Below are 22,506 nucleotides of genomic sequence, written 5' to 3'. Positions count from 1 at the left end.
AAATTTACAGATTTAAGTTTTTGACTCACCTAATATTAATCATTGCAGTTTTTTGGTCGTTTTTTTCCGATGTTTAATGCTATGGATTTACACATAGCTTTGAGAATCCCAATATTTTTAATACGTCATTATTACAATATATGAATTTCAAATTTTAGTTATCACTTTTGACGCTCTTAGTGTGTACCGATTTCCTCGTAAATCCAATTTCTTTTCTGTATTTATTGCTACCCATTTTCACGTAGTTTCTGAAATCGCGATTTTTGAAAGCTATGAAATGCTTTATTTGAGCAAATTTCATGGAAAATCTAATGACTTTTGATCCTTTTTTCGGAAGTTATTGCTACGCATTTCCGCTTGGTTTTTAAAATTTCGATATTCTAATTTTAAATAATTGAAAGTATTTAAATGTACTATAAGGTTAACTGACAAAAAGAATTTAGTGCCTAGAACAATTATTTTTATATAACAATTACTACCTACCATTGCTGTCAATATGTCTGTCCAAAATTTTGGCATGCAACCCTTCATTGGTCAATCTGCTGTGCATGTGGCCCTTCACTCAAAATGGATATGCACCCCTAGTTTAGTGTATACCAATGCATAGTAAATGTGCTAAATGGGTTTTCAACTTTGTTTCAATTTTAGACATTACTTTCTTTCCTTATGAATTTAGGATTGATTTTATTATTCTTATAACTCCTGTAAGAAAATTTTGGGAAACTTATTTATCTTGGAATTAATTTTTTTCTTAATTTTTTAGGTTTGTTCGTTAACACTAAAAGTGACTTAAATTTCCCACAAGTTTGAAAAGGATTAGTTTTTTTCTGTGATTTTTCTTACATTGTTATATGTTAGTAAATTCTGCTATAATGTAAAATTTTTTTCAGCATACAATTGATGATGTAGAGCAGCTAATTAAAAAACATGAAGCATTTGAAAAGTCAGCTGCAGCACAGGAAGAAAGATTTGCAGCCCTTGAAAGAATGACAACTGTAAGTTTCTTTAAATATATATTGTGTAGTATTCCTAGGATTCGTAAAAGCTTATCATTCTTTATAAAACATTGCCTGTATATTTATAAAGTAGAAAAAATCGAGACTTAATCCAGTAAAAAAATACTGCTTATACCTCTAGGTTAAAGTTTTTATAATAGTTATTCAATAGTTCCCTGACAAAATTTGCTTCAATAATTTTTAATTTTATTTTGTAGTTTGAGTTGAAAGATTTCAGAAGGAAGGAGGAGGAAGAAGCTGAAAGACTAAGGCAAGAAGAATTAGCTAGATTAGCTGCCCTAGAACCACCACCACAAGAAACACCTGCAGCAGACAGGTAAATTTAAAAATCATTTTTTAAGTCTCTTACAATAGGATAGTTGCTTTTATTTACAATGTATTGTTTGTCTTATTACACAAGCTACAATTTTTATGTTTGTTTTCATAGAGTTTGGTTTTAGTGCTGCTTCAAAATTGGAATTTTTTGTATTTTTTCTTTCTGTTACACATTAAATATTTTTAATTATTCTTTTGGATACTTTTTGAAATTGTTTATCATTGTTTGAAATAAAAAAGAAGCAAGTAGGTGCTAAATACAGTTACATTATATTCATCAAAAATTATGTTAATCAATTAAAGTCTTTCATGGATTTTATGTTTCGTTTGAAGAAGAAAAAAAACATTTGTTCTAAATATAGTGTATCGATAATATGCAAATTATTTTTAATTTAACTGAATGAATTTTTTTCTTCCCTTAAGATCTAACTTTTTTTGCTCAGAAGTAACAGCAGGGAAGATATTTGTTCTAGCTGCTATTTTCGTATATATTTGAATCGCCAAGAACAAAGCAAATTGTTTGTAACTTCAACAGATTGAGTTACACTCAAAAAGTCAAAATTTGCTAGTTTAAGCACAAAAAGTAAACATATTTCGAAAGAAAGCTTAAAACTAGTGGTTGTGAAAAATGCACCTAAATATTTATTTATTAAGGCTGCTTGAAAAAACTGTGAGATACTAGGTAAAAAGACTTAAAGTTAAATGGTTAAAAAAGTTAGAAAACCAACAAATTATTTGTTTAAAACTCATAAAATTCAAATTTGCAGTAAAGGTACGAAAAAAAAAAAATGACATCGATGATTTAAAAAAAAAAAATGGCTTGTATTTTTTGGAAAAAACCTGTGTTTAATTTTTGCACTGGCCTTTAATGTAATTATTGTTCTGAAAGAAAAATCTTAAATTTTTTAGAGTTGATGGTGAAAAATCCCCAGAAAAGGAAGCATTATCGGTTAGTGGTGATCAAGAAACTATGCAAGAAGGTAAGTTTACAATTTTTGTTCCTGCAAAGAATTTATTTAAAATATCCTTTCGGAAATCTATACAAATATTAATCTTTAGCTTTAATTTATATAAAATCGCTATATAAAGTGGTAGAAAAATTATTATAGATACCAGAAATACTTAAGTAGTAATTTTTATATTATAATACAGCTTTGAATTTTATTTGCATTTAATATTTTGCAAGATTTTTAAGTTATTTAAAAAGCAGTCAAATTTGGATTTATTTTAGAATTTTCTTTTTTATGTTACGAAAAAACAAAAACTAGAAGAAAAAAACATTGTTTTTTATTTAATAAGTTATAAAGAAATAAAACCGATCTGAGCTTATTGCGATTGAAAATGGCCTAAGACATGTTGAGAATATTGTTGAGCCTGACTTTAAGCATATATGGATACTGACGGATAGCAAATCTTCAATCCAACACCTTAGAACTGGATGAATGTTGGAGACAGGGCTGCGGCTTCAATTTTGGGGATGCTCCTCAGACTCTCAGCGGACTTTGGGGTACACTTCCAATGGATTCCATCACACGTTGGAATCAAAAGTAACGAGATGGCGGACTCACTGGCTAAAGATGCTTCTTTAGAACCTTTACAGCCAGATTAACCTTCCACTTTCAATGAGGTCTTTGCAGAGTGCAAAAAAATGTTTATGGACCTCTGGAGGGTTCCTCCTCCGCATAATTGGTATTTCAGAAAACAACCTGGAAGTGCCTTGCTTTTTGGGGGACCTAGAAGCCAGCAGACTTGTTTGTCTCGCTTTGCAAGTGGTCACTTGAGGTGTCTCTCGTATGTTCAGGGGCAAAAGATTTTTGGACTTTGCACTAAATGTAAGACTGCTCAGGCTTCGCCCGAGCATATTCTAAACTGCATCGATTTTAAGATCGACGAGGTTTTTTCAAAACCTCATCTGTTTTTAGACTTTCTGGACATTTTTGGACTTATGGAATTGGTCTAATTAGGATGGACCTCTTGGGGGTTAGAAACAACAAACAGCAACAAATAAAACCAATATACTTAGAAAAAAAATTGAAGGCAATCACATTCAGGACTGTAAACTATACTTTTCTTTTGAAAATCTAACATATTATACTTTTTATTTTCGAAATTCTTTAACAATTTCTTTTATGTTAGCTGAATTTCTCAAACTTTTTAACAGCTTCTTTCGGTTTGGTTTATCAGTTTTTTTAAACTTTTGTTACATTAAATGACTTTTCTAAATAAAATAAACTTAATGGGCTTTATCTTTTTGTTGAGAAATCTTTTTGTCTTTGAGCATGGTGCATGTTTTTCTGTTTTCTCTGCATGAGTGCATGTGTTTTATACTTCATTTCATACATAGTGAAGAAAAAGGCTTCTCCTATTGTTAAGAAGGCTACTTCTGGTACTGCTCAAACGAAAAAGACAGGTATTGCTTCATTTGTTTTAAGTTTTGTGGAGTCCAAATTTTAATATTAGTTTGTTAAATTGTTTTTTAAACTACATATTAGAATTGTATATGGTAAATATTTAAGAATATTGAAACAAATATTGTATTTAATTGTGAATTTGTTTTTAAAGATTGGTTTCCTGATTTAATTTGCATGTTTTGTATTGCTAGGGTCAAGTTATTTTTATGAAAATAGTTATAGGAATATCCTGTTAGCATGCGGGCATGTTAGCATAAAAATGCACCCTAAAGTATTCTAATTTCATTTTTGCTTTTAAGCTTTAATTTGTCTTTATTATTTAGTTGGCTGATTCATAAAAATTATGAAGTAGTTTTGGTATGCTTTAATGTTTTTGCTAAAGTTAAAATTATTTCGCTCATCAAGTATAATTTTAAATTCTAAGAAAACCCTCCTAATTTTTAATTGCTGTTCTTAGTTTTGAAAAAGAAAACATTTTCTTTAAAATATTTCTTTCAGTTTCAAACAAAACATTTTGTGCGAATTTTTTCTAAGATGTGTGACAACATAATATTGTTTTAAAAATATTCCTAATTGAGTTAGCATATATATATATTATTTGAGGTAATTGATTGATATTTTTATAACATAGGATTAATATATTTTCAAGTAATTGAGAATTGTAATACTATGTAAAAAGCTTGAGAACTTGACTGTCTGAACCTCTTTAAACCAAAATTCCCTACATTCCCAGTGTAATTTTGTTTTTACATTCATCAAGTATTGCCACCAATTGGTTACATCATAGATGAGGAATAAAATAATTTTGGCTAGACAAAATAGAAAAATCACATCAGATAATCCTTCTGTAAAAAAAAATTTTTAGTATATTAAAATTTTTGTAAATTCGAACAGCGTGACATATTTAACCTCTTCATGACGGCAGAAGGAAAAAGTTCTATCCCTAGCTCACATGCTAGTTTATACATACTAAAAAGTATGTTTACATACTAATATAAGAGTATGGAATTGAGATCACTTCCATGTTATCTTGGGCTTCTAGAATCAGAAAGGTTTGTTTCATACATGATGCCATGAAGGGAGACCACACACATGTGATCACTGTTCTGAAAGAGTTGAGCTTAATGGACGTTAATATTAAACTTATTTATAAATATTACAAATAATTAGCTTTGCCAGTATTTCTGAGTAATTGATGTTATTGAATTCTTAATTATTAGCTATGGAAAACTAGTTATGTTTATTAGTTCAAAGTTTAATTTCCATGATAAGCTAATAATCCTTTGTTAATCTTTTCAATCTGTTGTCACAGCAACTACTTCATCCAGTCTCCCCCATGAATCTCAATCAGCACCAAGCAGTAAGTTGGAATTTACTCTTTTCAATAAATATTTTTTAATGTAGCCTTTAATTTAAAAAAAAAAGATTTTTCACAAAAATAACAAAATTTTTTATGCCTTTCATAAGCCCCTTCTCCTGATAAGGACAAGAAAAAAAGGTCGCGATCCAAATCACAGTTCAGTAGCTGGCGAAAAAAGAAATCCACTGGTGATGATGAAGATAGTTTTGGTAAATGCTTTATTCGGTTGGTAAAAGGTGGTGGCTATATATGGTGACCTTGGTGGCTGAATTCTTCAAATCATGGTGATGGACTGAGTTTTGATTTTGAAAGATGAAAAGCTTGAGGCATTTTGGTTACAGTGGTTTGGGGCTCTCAAGATAGTTTTATCAAGTGTTACATAGTCTAATAAATCTTTATAATTCATTCTTTGTGGTGATACATTATGGCAATAATTTTAAATAATTTCAACTAGTATTTGCCACACTACCATTTTTTTTCCAATTCTACTTATCTTTGCACTTCTCAACTGTTAGTGATGCTTTAAATTTAAGATACCTTGTGAGAAAGATCTTGTCTATACTTCTAATAAAATATTTTCATAGAATTCATACTAAAAAGTAAATTAAAAATGTGCCATTTTAACAGAAATAAATTGAATTAACAAATGAGAAAATAAATAAATCTTAGCAACCATGCAGAGTTTCCAAGAAGCATATGAATTTACTATTTATGATTAAAAAAATAAATGAGCACAAAAATATCTATCTATAAATACTGAAAGAGCGATATAAAACTTCTTAAAACACTCAAGTATTCAAATCTATTCTTAATAATAAGCCAATTGAAACCTTCTGTTTACAGTTAAAGTTTGATTTTCATTTGAGAGATTAAGGCATTTAGTATGATAATTAATAAAATTAATGTTTTTTTCATAGAGTAATTATTATAAGTGTCTCATGTAATCTTTTTCTACTACAGAAAAAGGCAGTCCAACAGCTACCTCCCCTGATGAGGAGGTTCAATGTGAAGGCTTGTTAGGACGTAAGCAAGAATGGGAATCAACTACCAAAAGAGCAAGCAGCAGGTAATTGTTTTATTTTAAAACTTATTACATATAGGATTATATTAGTTATCAACAGATAAGCTTAAAATACTATACATGAATGAGTGACTCTGTTCATTGAAAATTTGTTACAATTGTATTAAAAAGTCAAAATTCTCCTATTCTACCCCTTAGTCAATATTTTCCACAAAAAAAATATTCTGGAAAATTCTGATTTATTTATTGGAAATTCAGTAAAAGGAAACAAAAAAAAAATAATATTATTCTTGAGCTTATAAAAAGGTTTGAGCGGTGAAAGGTTGGATTATATTAGTTATCATCAGATAAGCTTAAAATACTATACATGAATGAGTGACTCTGTTCATTGAAAATTTGTTACAATTGTATTAAAAAGTCAAAATTCTCCTATTCTACCCCTTAGTCAATATTTTCCACAAAAAAAATATTCTGGAAAATTCTGATTTATTTATTGGAAATTCAGTAAAAGGAAACAAAAAAAAAAAAAAAAAAAATATTATTCTTGAGCTTATAAAAAGGTTTGAGCGAAATTAGGAGACATTAAGTCTGAACAGACTGCTTTAAAGTTGCAGTTTAAAAAACACAAAGGAAGATGTTGCAGTGATAGATTTATCATATATTTTCAATTCTGCAGATCCATTTCTGACAAAACTACTAAATTTAAAGAAATATATGCTGGTATGTTTAATAATTAATATAGAGTATTATAAAATTTTAAACACTTATGAAAAAATCAGTGATTTTTGAACAAATTTCGATTAGTTGGGAACAAAAGGGTTGGAACTGGTAACAAGAGTTAATAAATTGCTTGCAGAAAGCTTCTTGATTGATATGTATTCCCAGAAAGTTTTTCATTTTATCTAAGTCTGGTTATCATAAAAATTTAGTTAAATAAAACAATTTTTATGGTGACCTAGTGTTTTATCTAGTAAATAAATAGATAAAAGCATTTTTTTATTATTTTTCAAGAATAGAGCATTTTGAATTGACATAGTATTGCACTAAATTATAGCTATAAAGAAAAGAAAGTTGAATTATGCTATCAACGGCTTTCATTATTACAGTAAAAAGTTCGATATCAGGACGTCAATGTACCAGAAGGGTATGGGTCTTTTTTGGGATGCTTTATAACAATCAAAAAAAATTTATTTTTACTTTTTCAAAAATGTAATTGTGGGTAAATCATAAATAAGAGTGCGAAATGTGAGATTCGATGTTTGTTGTACAAAATAACAGTGCCTTAAAATTTTGAGATTTTAAAAGCCAAGTGAAAATCCATTTTAGTAACTGCCAGAAAAACGATTGACAAAACTGCTCAGATTCACTGTGGAATCGTCGCTAATAGAGTGAATCAAGAAATTATTTCTAACTTAAATACATGATTGGAATTAGTGGTACGTTTTTATGACGCAACAATAGCGATTGGTAAACCACGGATTTATAGGTTGATTGAAATTGATGTTTGTTTACCTTAAGGACTTTACCTAGAAAAATTTATTTTCCCTACTTGCCGAAGACTTGGCGATTCCAGTTATGGGATTTTCCACTTTTTTATCCAATTATAAAAATTAAACTTATTAAGGGTTCTTTGGGTAGACTATATGAGAAATTGTTTTAAAATTAATGACTCTTGAATTGTCACTTCAATAACACACCATGCCATTGCTGAAAGTTCTTATAAAATAGCACAAATATGATTTTTTAATTTTTGATATTGTGAGTACTGGTTGTTTCACTGTTTTTGATGCTCATTGATAGTAATAAAGTAGGGGAAAATATATATCAGTTTAACCAGGGTCATAGCTAGATAAAAACTTCCTTGTGCTTAGCAAAATAAAATTTTAGCGAGATAGATTTAAAATTAATCTCTCAAGATAATGAGATTTAAGTTTTACAATTATCTGCAAAAATGTAAGAGTATAAATTAATTTTTCCATTTTGATACTCTTGCTTAAAGGATAAATTGTATTTAAACCATCTCAAAATGTGATTTGGATATTTTTGCTCTTATAAGTATACCAAATATTAATTTATATTTGAAATGCTATCATAAAGTAGACTTTTAAAAATATTTTGAAATTATTATATTGCATTCTGTCTGATTTGTATCCTTGAAGATATGTGCATAACTGATAAATAATAGACGAAATATTTTAAGCAAGATCATTAATCAGTATCTAATGTGAAGATCATTGATCAGTATCTAATGTGAAGATCATTGATCAGTATCTAATGTGAAGTTTATGCTGTGCCACTACTGTTAAATAATGTCTAAAATTTATGTTTAAAGTTATATCAATAGATGGCGCCGTGCCAATTATTTTCTTCCTCATATTTTGTTATATTTTTATTCCCTCTTGTGCTGTCTATGTTGAATAAACGTTGTGTTCGTTTCTCTGGAGTCATATTTATTTTGGATATCCAAGTTTCTTTAGAGTACATATTTGATAACTCCTAGCATATACCATGCATATATGTATAGACTTAGACTACAAAGAGAATAATCTGTGAAAGTCAAATATTATACTGTTATGAAAATAAAAATTCTGACTGTTTAGTGCTTACTGAATCAAGTGCGTGTCAAGGAGTAAAAACTGTGATTGAATAGATTTATTGTCTTTTGCATTTTCAAAGCTTGTAGACTGGACTTGAAGATGTGTATCTCGCATTTCAGTTAAATCATGTTGTTCAAAGTTGTTAAATCATGTTCAGTGATTTCAGAGAATCAACTATTTATCTACACAAAATTAAAGTGTGATGTTTTGTCATTATATACATACAGAATATTTAACTTCTATTAAAAATTAAAGTTTTATAATATTATGAATTAAGTCTTAAAAGTATTTATTTGCTTGCAATTATTTTTTATGTAACATAATTTACTATGTTTAACTTTTGCATTGTAGATCATGGGACAAAATATACATTGTTCTTCAGGGCAAAAAATTATTCGCTTATAAGGACCAAAGGCATTACAAACAGGTGAGTGCCTTCTTGTTATTCAAATAAACTATTTCAGTGACTTGTATGATGTGTAAACTTTAATTGTTCCTTACTTTTCCTCACAGGAGCCTGAAAATTACTATAGAAATGAACAGCCCATTGATCTTAGAGGGGGCACTGCAGAAGTTCCTTCAGATTATACTAAAAGGAAACACGTTCTTAGACTTAAGTAATAATTTCATATACAAACTTTCTAAATAAAATTTATCTGATAGTTTAAATATATTGTGTTTTGTTTCAAAAATACGAAAATCATAATTTCAATGTTTGCTTTTTGTTGAAACATATTTAATACAGTTGAACCCTAGGAATTATATAACCCGAACTGGTGTTATTTCTTAAAAATTATAAATGCCAGGAAATTTTGATTAATTCAATAAATCATAGAAAGTGCGACCCAGTTTAAGCTTAGAAATATCATAGATTTGATCAAAAATGTCAGGAAAGGAAAAATTCTTAATCTATGTGAATGCAAATCTAGATCTCTAATGAGTGTGAATACAAATCTAGATCTAGATTTTCTTTCTTTATGAACTTTTCACTATATAATCTGATAATGTTTTGAGTGTATAAAACTTGTTAACAATAATTTTAACTTTTTCAACTTCAATTTACCCTTGTACTATTACTTGAATTGCAGTCAAATCGCATTAATGCCTTTAGAGACTTAATAAAAAAAAACTTAACTTGTTAATTTTTTTGCTTTTAAAAAATGAGTAACCTTTTTTTTTCTTAAATTAATCAACTTTTTTAATTTTTCATGTTTCATTCTGCTAGTTGCTGCATGTGAGATTTTTTTCAAACTATTCTATCTGTATAAATAATCTAAGTGATTTGACAACACATGCTTTTCTAACGAAAAGATTACTTGAATTATTATATTAAGTTGCATTCAAAAGTTAACTGTAAACTAAATTGAGTGCTAATTTTAATGTTTACACCTTTAAAATAGTAAATCTTTTGTTAAGAAAATATCCTTATTTTTAAAATGTATTTCAAAATTTTCATTAATATATTGTATTCAATTTGAATTGTTTAAAGGAAATAAAAGTTTCTACTTTCTGACCTTTTGAAGAAAAAAGTTCAATTTAAAAATAAATTTGCTTTAAGTTCTGACCAATCTTAAAATTGGAAATAAAAACCTTTTTAAAGAAAGAAGATGGAACACTTTTTGTGCTGGAAAAATTATATATTACTAATTTTGACTAAATTGTTTATTTTTAGATTATCTAATGGTGCTGAATATCTTTTCCAAGCTAAAGATGATGTAAGTATCTATTGTTTCACATTTTATAGTTGTATATCATATTTCGAAAGAAATTTTTTACATTTCTTATTTATTAAAAATAATTTTAGATTTTGCTTTCTTTGTGTTATAATTTGAATTTAACTTTTTCACTACTGAAATATAAAGTTCCTAATTTCTATTTTACTGTCTTATGTCATAATAAGATTAACAAAATATGAATTATACTGCCAGGAGCTAATTATTTTTGGTACATATATTGCTTTCTGATTTAACTAAGTGAAAGAATATAAATATTTCAAATGCTAAATTGCACATAAAGTAAGAGCAAACATGTATATTGTTATATTATAGGTAATTTAAATATAATGATGAATAGATATAATAATTATTTAGAAAAAGAAAATGAATTTTTAAAAATATGAAGTTTTATCTAAGCACAATGTAATACTGAATTGAATCGCAGTTTTAACACTACTTTAATTATGCAAACTGCGCGAAATAAATAATACTTGAGAAGAATCTAACATTTATAAGGAAATATCTATTTCTTTTGATTAAAATTTCAGAATTATGAAAGAAAAAAATTCAAAGTTATTAAATGTATGTATGTGACTTAACATGAAGCAATTAATTAAAATATTACCTATAACCTATACTAAATAGATATAAAATTAAATATTCGTAATACAATGAGTTTTTACTTGACTACTACGTTGCCATACATATGAAGGTACACATATGTTTATCTGACTGTTCCTGATAAGTATATTTTTAAATACTAAGTAAATATGAATTTAAAAGCTTCATACAGGTTATTGAACTACTAAGTTAAAAGAAATAAAATTGTTTTTAGAATAACTAATTATATAATATTTGAAATTATTTATGTTTTCGAGCATGTAGATTTGGCGTCATTTTTTGAAAATCACTTCTGTTTAAGTGGAATTCTACCCAAATGACTTAAATGTTCTGCATCAAGCAATCCCCAGTAATCTAAAACGTCCAGGAATGTTTCAGTGAGAGTAGAACTATAAATTTTCTTATAGTGTGTTTTTAGAAGCAAAGGTCCACATATAACAGGGTATCCACTCACCTAAATCATAGAAATTCATTGTTCGACCTTGATTAAAAAATATTGTGGAAAGTCATGATTTTCAGTGATAAATGCTAAAAAATCATAGAAACTCCCAGTTCGTCATGGTATTAGAGCCCTTAATGGGGGATTTAAAAATACCACATCGCGATTTGTATTTGCATGATTTAAAAATAGCATATTGTAATCTGCATTTGTGTGATTTAAAAATCAACCACTGTGATCCATATTTGCGCAAATTTATAATCACACATATCAATTTGTATTCACATCACATAAAAAATACACATTGCGATCCAGATTTGTACGATTTAAAAATCACTCATCGTGATCCACATTCATGTAATTTTTAAATCCCTCATCACGATCCAAATTTGTGTGATTTAAAGAGATCACACATCGGGAAAATGTTGCACTCATTACGATTTTCTTTTGACTGTATTGAGTAATAAAATATTAACCTGCACGAGTGATGAAAAGTTTTTGAAGGAAGTCATGGATTTAAAAACTCTAAATTTAGCAGATATCCTGTATGTTGACAGAGCTAATGAAGAGGTTAAGTAAAGTAGCGTAATGGTCCTCTGTGAGCAACTAATAAATTTCATTTACTTGTAGTTTTTTCTATAACTGAAACAGTTTTGAATCCCTCAATCATAAGCGACTAAAGTAGGCTAATAAACTACGCAATATTAATTTTTGTAAAAAAAAAAAAAAAAAGATTTGTTGATCTTAAATATCATTTAGCTTTCTTTTTAAAAGTAATTTTTCTTACTCTCATCCCCTTGCATTGAATTTTTCTGACTATAGGATGAAATGAACACTTGGCTACAGCGATTACAAGCTGCTTTTGGCAGTGAAGGCTCCGCGGGACCATCACGCTCTCAAACCCTCCCAGCCGGTGAAAAGAAGGATGAGCACAAGAAAAAAGGCTTCTTCACCCTCAAGAAAAAATAAAGCAGTTGTTGTGTTTAGAGAGTGAACTCATTAATCCACTACAGAAAACTCCAATTGTTCAGAAAGACTATTCATGCATCGGACCAGCATCCCCTTTCTGACAACTTCCTTAAATGAAAAAAAAGTATAAAAAAATAAATAAAATGCATCTATAGAAAAATAAAAATTATCTACAACTGCCTCTACGCAGACACTTTCCTCATCTGCAATCATTCCTTCTCGTGGCAATCGAAGTTTTCTGCTGGTTTAATTGCAGCTTTCTACCCAGCTGCTCTCTGTCTATAACGTTGGAAGTGGAGGAGGTTGTAGACAATGAAATTTCTGCTTAAAACAAAAGAACTGGACATTCAATTCTTATGTATGATATAGTGTCTATGATTCTTAATTGACTCTTTCATTCCGAATCGCTTTATGCATTTACAATGTTCACCTCATGTTTATTGTTAAACCATTACCATTGGAGTTCAGTTGTCTGCACGCTGGTGTGGCCGGTTAAAAAAAAAAAAAAAAATGGAATACTGGCAACCCTGCTTGTAAATACAGTGGAAGAGACACGAAACAATTTTCTTGCTTGGAATAGCAGTCTACTTTAAGAAAGAAGAAATATATATTTAAAAATTGCAGTTCAGTTTTAAAATTTATGAATAGTTAGTGATTTATGTAGTTTATTCTTTTTAATTGTTATTTCTAGTTAAGATCATCTAAACTCGGTGTATTTTAAATTATTTTCTTTCGCATTTGCCCAGTTTTTATCTTGTCTCATTCTCTTCCAAAGCTATTTTTAAATGTAAGTTGTCAGATAAGCAAATTTTTCAGTTTCTGGTAATCATTTTTAAAATGTCAATTGTTATAGCTTTATGTTCCTCTGTTGTGATTTAAATGTTTTGCACTGGTCTTAAAGGTCGGTTTATTTTTTATTATTACTCTTTATTTGTGAAGTTTATATTTTTGAATAATTGCTTTTTTTTTATGAAGATGCTTATAGCTTTATTTAAAATGATAAAGAAACTATAAATATAGATATAATTTAAGTGCTTTCGGCAGCTTACAGTGTTTTATTGTATACATCATTTGAGAAAATAAAATTTAAATTAAGTGCAAAGGCATGTCTTGTTTACTTGATACTTTTACATACATCAACATAATTTTTTTTAAAATCAAAATTCATGGTTAATTTTTCCAATTTGCAGTTTTAAAATCTACATGCCAGTTTCCATATGTTCTTGACTTTAATAATTTTTACATTGTTATTTTACTAATAATTTTTACATTGCTATGTTCTAAAATTCTAAACATCACCAGGGAGAAAATATCCAACTTAATCTTTACCCTCATTATTTATGGGGCTCACATTGCTTTTACAACAATATAGGAATCACTAACTGGGAAGAGATGCTTGCTTAGGGCGTAGGAAAAAAATTACCCGTGATCTATTATAGAGTTATTTAAATGGGTGCAAGAGTTTAAAAATTTTTAAATATATTTTTTCTGCACTTTGAATATCCCAATAGAGTGCTCCTTTCAAATAGTGCTTTTAAGATTACGCCATTAGTCCAGGTTTAAGCATGGGATTGAACATGATCTTACACCTTGTTTTTCACATTACCTAGTAGAATGTTGGTGCTACTAAGATATACTACAATTTGAACTTTTTCACTCTTAGCAATTGCATAGTAATTACTATTTTCATTATAGCTCGCACTCCCTGACTAATTATTCATCTCTAGATAAATTGGGATATCATAATCCCGGAAGTGTCCCAGTGATGTTTCTTTTTTCTTCTTGTTTTTGCATCAGTTTTTAGTACCATTTTGATTTGTTGACATGTGCATGTTGTGTTATTTTTTTAGGTATTTATTTTTAGTTTGACGTAACATAACCATATTTTTTGGTTTTTGTTACTTTTTTTTTAAACTTTATGTCAGAGTCAGTTCTAACAGGAGAGGGAGATCTGTTTTGATGATAAACTTATGTATTATAAGTGCAAAAATTTATTGAAGCTTTATGAACAAAAAAAACTAGTAAAAATTTTAGGTGAAAAGTCAACAAGTTATAAAAAAAAGATTGCTTTTATGACAATATATGAATGGACTGTAAATTTAGCGATTGGTTTTAATAAAGGACAATACACCATAGAATGCCCTCAACAAACGAAAGAACGATATATTTTTAGTTGATATCCAAGTTTTTTATTACAGGATGCTCGCTATAGCGCATCCTCAACGAACAAAGTAATTATAAACACAAACATTAAGAAGCGTTCGCCAAATTGGCGAGCTATCTTTACATGGCGACACAACACATTTAGATACATGACATTTAACACGTGGGTTTACCAACCCTTAAAGTTTTCGTAACACTTTTCTTTTAAAATTTTCTACTACAATGGGGATGTTATTGAATTATATTTTTCAGTCGACTAATTTTATTTGTATAGACTTATTAAGTCATGACACGAATTACATTTTCTAACGACATCGATTTATTGAAATTTTAGAGACAATTTCGAATTTCTATATTTTAAATTAACCCAGAGAAATATTCACAAGTCATTTAAATAAATATATATTATTAATTTTATTTATACAATAATCATAAGAATAATAAAGTTTTTTTTCTTACTCTTGCACTGTAAAAACTTAGAGCAATCTTATGACAATGAAAATCAGCTTTCAATTTAAATAAAATATTCCCATAGCCCAACCTGGGCTATAGTATTTTAGTTTAAGCAAAATAAGTTTTTGAATTTTTTAATAAAATACAAGTGGACAGCATTGTGCAGGGTATGTGTGATTACCAACATATACATATGGATGATTACTAACAACATATACCAATTTACATTGTGGTAAGATAGTGCACATATACTTAGAAACATGTAAAGAAAAAAAATTTACTTTGGTTGAAGTTTTCAGACTAAAAACTTGAATAATTAAGGTGATACTAATTTGCAACAAAATGTTATAAAAATAAGTGAAAAAGCACACACTATAATGGAAAAAATATTTCAATACCTTAATTCAGGCTTATTACAGACATCAAAATTTATTAAGATTATTAATATTGAATTTTGATGATTACGAAACACGTTTGTTTTTATTATATATTAAATAGTAAATATATAAAATATATATAAAAAGTAAGTGATGCGAAGTCATATTTTTAATTTTGAAGACTGTACAAAAGTTTTTAATACTTCTAAGAAAATACAATAGGAGTATTTCAATATTTTATGCCAACTATTTCTTCGCTAATATCAAACACTCGTTTAGCCAACATTTTGTCCAGGCCTTCTTTTACAATGGTTGCCTCTTTGCAATCAACAAAATATTTACCAGTAGTCTTTTCAAGTGCTGGATCAACAGCCAGGTGGATGGTAGTTTGCGCACCTTCTTCACAGGTCTGTTGAAAATAAAAAGTGAAGGTGGTTAATTTTGAAAATTCAGTGAAAGTATAAAAATAACCTGCGCTCTCTTTAATAATTTAGGAAAGCTTTGGTTATGTGTTTCACATATGCTGAATTCGTCTCTAAAACTTTTTCACTGATTGATTTCAAATTTTAATTTCAAATTGCATTATCTATTAAGAGTTTTACATTGTATTGCCTAATATTTTGTACAGTATTCCGGAGATCGTGTTGCTTCTTGAAGAATTTTGGGTTGGAAAAAAAATTTGCTTTTCACCGTTTGCAAAAATCTAAATATTAAAAACAAATTCCTGCGTTATATTCTCTGTATCTGTTCTTGTATACAATCAAATTAAATTTTGTTAAAAATTACTGGCGTTGCTAGCCCTATGAACAATCCTTCAACCGGTGGAAGGACAGCCCTACATCCAAGAAAAACTGCAGCTGCCATTTTGTTTAGCAAAGAGGTTAGAAAATGTTCGCTAGTTGTATAATGAAAGACCTTTTTTCGAATTTTAATTCATTCCATCGTCTTGCTGTAACAAAATTCTTAAAATATGCATGTTTTTCCTGTTGTCAGAGCAGCCGCCTAACCTCTTAAGAATTAAGTAATCGAGGTGAAAGTTCAGTTCCCAAAGTAAAACATTGGTCTTTATAAGTTATAAACCAATAACGGAACTATAATAACGAAATTCTTAAAATATGTATATTTTTCCTATTGCCCGAGCAGGCTAACCTCTTAAGAATCAAATAATTGAGGTGCCAGCTCAGTTCCCAACATAAAACATTGGTCTTTATAAGTTAAGTCATTAAAAAACAGAAAACTGGACCAGAAATTTTTTCAGCATATTTTACAAAAATATTAATAGATTTAAAGAACAAAAAATACATTTGGGAGATTTCCGTTGCGTGATCTGTGGCAGAATAATTGCAACCAACTTTCAAGCAATAGCCCATGAGAAGAAAAAAAATTATCAAAGAAGGGGACCAACTCTAAGGGTATAACGCGTAGTCACCCACGGACAAATATGAGCATGATTTTTAATTTAAAAAAAAATTATGTTTAACATTTATTTGGTGCCGTTGCGATAGTAGTTAGTGCAACAAATCATGATACGGAAATATCCCCAACACATGTAAAATAATTACCTTGCCTACAATTAAGTGGGTAAATCCCGTTCCTAAGGTCAACCAACTGTCCACTGTATCAAAAATATCAGTTTTTACTGAACCCGGACACAGAGCATTAACAGTAACTTCTGAAATTGTAATGAGTACATTTATATATGCATGACTCTTCCCGCAAAAATATATTTCATGTTTATTCTTTTCAAATCTGGTATTCAAATTTTTATGTATTACAAATCGCTTCTTATTTCTAAATTGAATTTTTTCAATGTTTCATACATTTCTTGTTTTTTTTGTTTTTTTTTTGTCCATTTATTGTTAAATTTTTTTATTCATTGTTAAACTCTCAATTTATAACTCGTTTTTGATTTCAACTTTTGTCCATCACAGGGAAGAAAAGGGAATTGAAATAATTTCATTGGAATTTTTACTACATACACCAATTCAAAATATTTCTATTTGAGGATGCATTATTAACTTGAAATCCTTAACGGTGGAAAAGCTGGATTCAATGGATCATGCATGTAATTCTGCTTCGTATGTGGGCTAATACTCTTTTTGAATAAACCTCTAAAAATATGAAGCATATTCAGTCTATGAAACTTTTGATTTAAATACATTTTGATACTGTTCTATTTACTAGGGCTGTAAAAATCTATTAACACAATACCTATATAGCTATCTAATACCACAATAACTGTAGTCCACAGTTAATAAAGCATCACAGATGTCAATAGTAACTTGGCCTGCCTTCGAAAACGAAATAGTACCTGCATTTCTCCCGTTTATTGTATTGTATACAAATTAAACATAAACTTAAAAAAGTGCGGTAAAAAAGCATTGAAACACAAATATTAATTTAAATTTGATTAGAATTTAAGCAACATCATTCAACGTAAGTTACATAAACTTGGGCTATTTTGAATGTTTACATACACACTTGTACATTTTGAATAAGTTTAAGGACACAACATTAATTAATCTAAATTAAATATTCAATTGATGCTTTATTAATTTCTAGGTTCATTCAACGGTTAAATGAACTAGTGTAACCATTTAATGTTTCCCAGACATAAGTCATAACTTACTATTTACACACTTAGAGGACTGCCAAATTTTTTCGTTTTTTGGGAAACTTGCTTTCAGTGGTAGTTCAGTTAATGTTTTTACGTAATCTAAAGTCCAAAATATTGCGGAAAACTATATCTGTGAAAAATAAGAGGTTCTGGAAAATTCAAAAAGATTTGGCGGCTCTGCGATGTAGTTGATAAAAAAACCACAGTCTATTTACAGAATCAGCAGTTTTGTAACAGAAGTATAACTCGTGTGATTTTTTAAAGAATTTGTAACACTTAACATGCTAACACTTTACAAGACAATCTACAAAAACAGGTCTTTTGACCGGTTATGGTATTAGTGTTAAATTACATCAAGTTTTGTAGCAGAAACTATAACCTGAACAACTAATTTTGCGCATTCACATAAAACCCGTATAATATTTTGATTTAAAGGATAATTTTTTTTTCTTTGGTGTCGACTCTGAAGATTTTATAACCCGAAACCTCATATATGTATTTGAAGAATATATCTAGCATGAAATGGCAATTGTATTACTTTTTTGCTTTAAAAAAAGTATTATCGATGTTTCTAAAATAATAATAATAGATTTTACCTGTTCCTTCCAGTCTGGAGGCTAATTCTTTAGTGAATAAGATATTTGCTAGCTTGGAATTAGCGTAAACGTAAAAGAAATGTAAATTCCGATTGTTGTTTAAGTCATTGATATCAAATTTGTGAAAGTTGTGACCCGAAGATGCCACTACGATAATTCTACTCGGAGCACTGCGTTTCATCAAATCTAAGAACAGAAATAGAAAATTTTAGCAGTTAGAGTTATAAAAAAAATAAATGAGACATCAGAGCTAAAGCGAATCAAGTCAATTTTGTAGAAGACCTGAGGATATAACCAAGACTGTGCTGATCATTTGGAAGAGATGATAAAATGATAGAAAGGACAACTCGTTTCTACCCTTTTTCAAGAAAAGTCAATCCTCCGTGACTACCATCACTACTTATTAACATGTAAAACATTTATATTAACTGCATATGCATTATAACTTCTAATTTTTTTTAAAAAAAATTAACGTCTAATAAGTCATAATTATAGCTAGTTTATTTTTCCCGGAAGAAATGTTTCTAATACCTGATAATTTGATCTTTTTCAGGACAAGTAGAAGCTCAGGATATAACTTAAAATAGGGTGAATCAGAATAAATTTAGTAAAAAATGAAAATATTTTTTTTTCTATATTAATTACAAAGCTGCCAACTTTCTACACTTTTTGTGAAAATTTCTTCTAGTGGTAGCAAAGTTAATGTTTTAATAGATTCTTTGTTTCGTAAATTTGATTTAAAGTTCTTTTCCACGCCCCAAAATGTAAATGATTCAAAGGTGCGTCACTTAGCGACATAAAACATCATAACGCACAGACATGAGCGACATATAACGTCACTTTGTTCGAACTTTCTCGTGGTAAAGCTTCTAAAATGTTAACAAAATTAATTCTGAAAGCTTCAGTTCTACCACTCTATAAAATATTCTGCAAAAGGCGAGCTATATTTATATACAATAAAATAAAACAAAATAAATACATTAAATAACTTTTGAACAATTTGTCGAATTTTAAATTTTTGGATTATTACGATCACATTTCCAATAAATGTGTATCAGTTTAGGGTTCGTACGCACCTAGTAAAATTAATAACTGGTATCAATTTTGTTATAAAGAAACCTAAAATTTCTTAATATTAACTTCCACTATGGAAATATAATTTCCTACCTACCACCTTTGGATCTTACTTAGAGAAAATAAAATATTCTGTTAGCTACAAATATAACATTAAAAAAAAATTATTACATTACTACCACTTTTTTAATTTTTTCCAGGTGGGTATGAATTCTGAGTTAACTGTAACTTTGACGGTACATGCGTAATTTGAGCAGCAATCTACTTTTTTAAGAAACAACTTTCATTCTCGAAATAATAAGATTTGCAATATTACCCACCCAATCCAAAAACAATGTTTTGTGGGTAAGCGACATTTTGTAGCTATGACCTTTAGACCTTAACACTACAAAATTATAACGTTATTTTCATGTCTTCAGACAAAGAATTGTTTTGGAGCTGAAGGCTCGTGAATTTCTACTAAATTCTGTTTTACTTTCATGCCACAGTATATGTTTTATTATTTGTGTTTTCTCTATCTCCTTAATCTGTTTTATTTGAGATATTGTTCATTTCAAATGTTCTTTCAAATGCTTGAACAGTTATATTTGGAATTTCTCTTACATTTTGTTTTATTCAAAACAGAAATAATTTCACTCTGAGTGGCAAGGAAACGTAAAGCAATTAACGGAAATCATGGTATTCGAGGTCAAAAAGTTTATAAATTAAGAAGAAAAAAAACAATAGAATTTAAAAAAAACAATAAAACCTTATAAAATCAAATAAACAATAAAACCAAATAAAAAAATTTAACTTTTGAACCCTCAAGGCAAAAGAAGAAGAGGAAGACATAAAAATACGTGGCGCAAGATGATAGTAAACGAATTGAAAAACAATAGGAAAGACATGGAGATTGATATATGGCAACAAAAAGAGTGAGATGGAAAGCTATGATAGAAGTCCTATGCTCCAAGTCGGAGTAAAAGGGAATATGTATGTAAAACTAAATATACCTGAATATAAATCTTTGAAGTTTGTGAAAGCTTTTTAACCCTTTTTGCTCCGGTAACTTTAAAATGCTGTTTGAGTTAATATAAGCACTAAATCATTTAAAATACACAATACAATATTTTTACATAATTTACATTTACATTTTTTAAATATTAAGGTTATTAATTATGATATAAATTTTTTATTTTATTTTATAGTGGTGTCTTTTGATGGTCTGTTGACGGAGCGTAAAGGTTTAAATTAAAAATTTGTTTCAAAAATAATCAGAGGTAAAGTTAATTCGCTTGTGTATAAAACGCCCAAATACCAGCAGGCTTGCTTGGTGAAATCAAGCGAATTTAAGGCAGTAGGTGCGTTTCTTGCGCCATCTATGACCAAGAATACGACTTCAACCATACACACGTCACGGCCCGTTTATAGGGCGGACCCATTCATTCATCCATGGATCGTAATTTTGACCTGAACCAGAGACCGATCAATCTCCAATTCAGTACCTCCAGAGATATTGATCTGTTATGGGAACATGGAGGACTTTGTGATCAGGCATATTTACGTGTACCAGTCACCTTTTACTACGCCGGGAGTCGTCGGCCTGCGGGGATCGAACTCACGACCGTCCAGGCTATACCGGCCTCGCCCCAAATGTAAATAGTAAATGAATGAATGACGTAATTTTATACCTAAGAGCAAACGTGTGAGAAGGAAATGTCCAAAATGATTGAACTGCATGATCAATTCACAACCATCTGGTGTCATTTTTTGTCCTGCTACACCTGAAATAAAAATACTCTATGTTTATTTTAAGGGAAAAAACAAATACTTTTTAGCATTAAAGTATAATAAAGTGAGTCACAACGTAATTATACAAGTTTAAATACAATAATAAGTTGTGGGTGTGAATAAACAAGCAAAAATACATTTTCTATTGTAAAACAAACCAATAATTAGCTATGCATCCCTTGCTTGGTGCAATTTTAGTGAAGTATATGTTAAAAAAACTTAATGTATTCCAAAATAAATTACTCAGAATAATGAGAAGAGCTCCCTCTTTTATCATACACAAAAATTTTAAATAAAAGATCCTTTCAGAAACATTAGTGTCACTTAATACACAATTTTACACACAAAAAAGAAATGCTAAGCTGCTAGTTAAAACAATATTTTTAAAGCTGAAATGTTAGTTGAAGAGGCTAAAAGCAGGCCCCTATTACATTTTTATACGAATGAAGGTATCGTATCTCACAAATTTAATTAATCCTTCACTATTTTAATCAACTATTGGTACACACAAATTATATTTATAACAATGCAGGTGATTGATGCTGCAGTTGATATTCTAATTGTTATTAACTCCGATAATTTAATTGGCTCTGTGATCGCATCGAATTTTTCCGAGTATATTATTCTGACATCTTTTAAGCAGGGCTCGAAAAACAGCCCGTCCGCCCGTCCTCGACGGTCAAAAATTCTCCGCGGATAACGAGTTTCTCGAATCCGACGTCCGCGCGGACCGCCATTTTCCCGTTAATGTTCGTGATACATTTTCAATTTTTGTTATCTTACAAGAGTCTTGTAAGTTACAACACAGCAAAATGACCCACAATACAGCAACATACTGCGCTTATATTGATGTTTTCTCTGTCTGCGAGTACTGCAGCGGTTGAAAGGGGCTTTGCAGCAACAAACTTACAAAAAAACACAATACGTACTGGTCTTGAACAAGAAGCTTTAAAAGCAATTATGAACATCTACCTAAATGGAAAACCCCTTTC

General features: G+C 29.2%; 2 protein-coding genes across 10 annotated transcripts in view; one reads left to right on the top strand and one right to left on the bottom strand.

Moving 5' to 3' along the window:
* beta-Spec (spectrin beta chain) overlaps positions 1-13,566 on the top strand; it is a 61,714-nt gene extending 48,148 nt beyond the window's left edge. For 2 of the 7 annotated variants that reach the window (XM_087150353.1, XM_087150354.1), the window contains exons 40-50: positions 891-995; positions 1,214-1,332; positions 2,241-2,311; positions 3,676-3,741; positions 5,055-5,102; positions 5,210-5,311; positions 6,063-6,168; positions 9,072-9,147; positions 9,234-9,337; positions 10,393-10,435; positions 12,318-13,566. In XM_087150353.1, coding sequence (XP_087006479.1) covers positions 891-995; positions 1,214-1,332; positions 2,241-2,311; positions 3,676-3,741; positions 5,055-5,102; positions 5,210-5,311; positions 6,063-6,168; positions 9,072-9,147; positions 9,234-9,337; positions 10,393-10,435; positions 12,318-12,464 — 987 coding nt within the window. In that variant the 3' untranslated portion in view covers positions 12,465-13,566. The remainder of the gene's footprint in view (positions 1-890; positions 996-1,213; positions 1,333-2,240; positions 2,312-3,675; positions 3,742-5,054; positions 5,103-5,209; positions 5,312-6,062; positions 6,169-9,071; positions 9,148-9,233; positions 9,338-10,392; positions 10,436-12,317) is intronic. The other 5 variants (XM_087150355.1, XM_087150356.1, XM_087150358.1 and 2 more) reach the window with 5 other exon arrangements.
* A 2,057-nt stretch (positions 13,567-15,623) lies between these two features.
* LOC107439123 (retinol dehydrogenase 14) overlaps positions 15,624-22,506 on the bottom strand; it is a 38,562-nt gene continuing 31,679 nt past the window's right edge. For all 3 annotated transcript variants that reach the window (XM_087150361.1, XM_087150362.1, XM_087150360.1), the window contains 4 exons: positions 21,415-21,507; positions 18,671-18,856; positions 17,020-17,129; positions 15,624-15,866 (listed from right to left, as the gene is read on the bottom strand). In XM_087150361.1, the coding sequence (XP_087006487.1) occupies positions 15,687-15,866; positions 17,020-17,129; positions 18,671-18,856; positions 21,415-21,507 (569 nt within the window). In that variant the 3' untranslated portion in view covers positions 15,624-15,686. The remainder of the gene's footprint in view (positions 15,867-17,019; positions 17,130-18,670; positions 18,857-21,414; positions 21,508-22,506) is intronic.

This window comes from Parasteatoda tepidariorum, chromosome 8 (genome assembly GCF_982258835.1).
Source record: "Parasteatoda tepidariorum strain Cologne lab strain chromosome 8, Ptep-v5.0, whole genome shotgun sequence".
Taxonomy (NCBI): Eukaryota; Metazoa; Arthropoda; class Arachnida; order Araneae; family Theridiidae; genus Parasteatoda; species Parasteatoda tepidariorum.
This window is presented reverse-complemented; position numbering and strand designations above follow the sequence as displayed.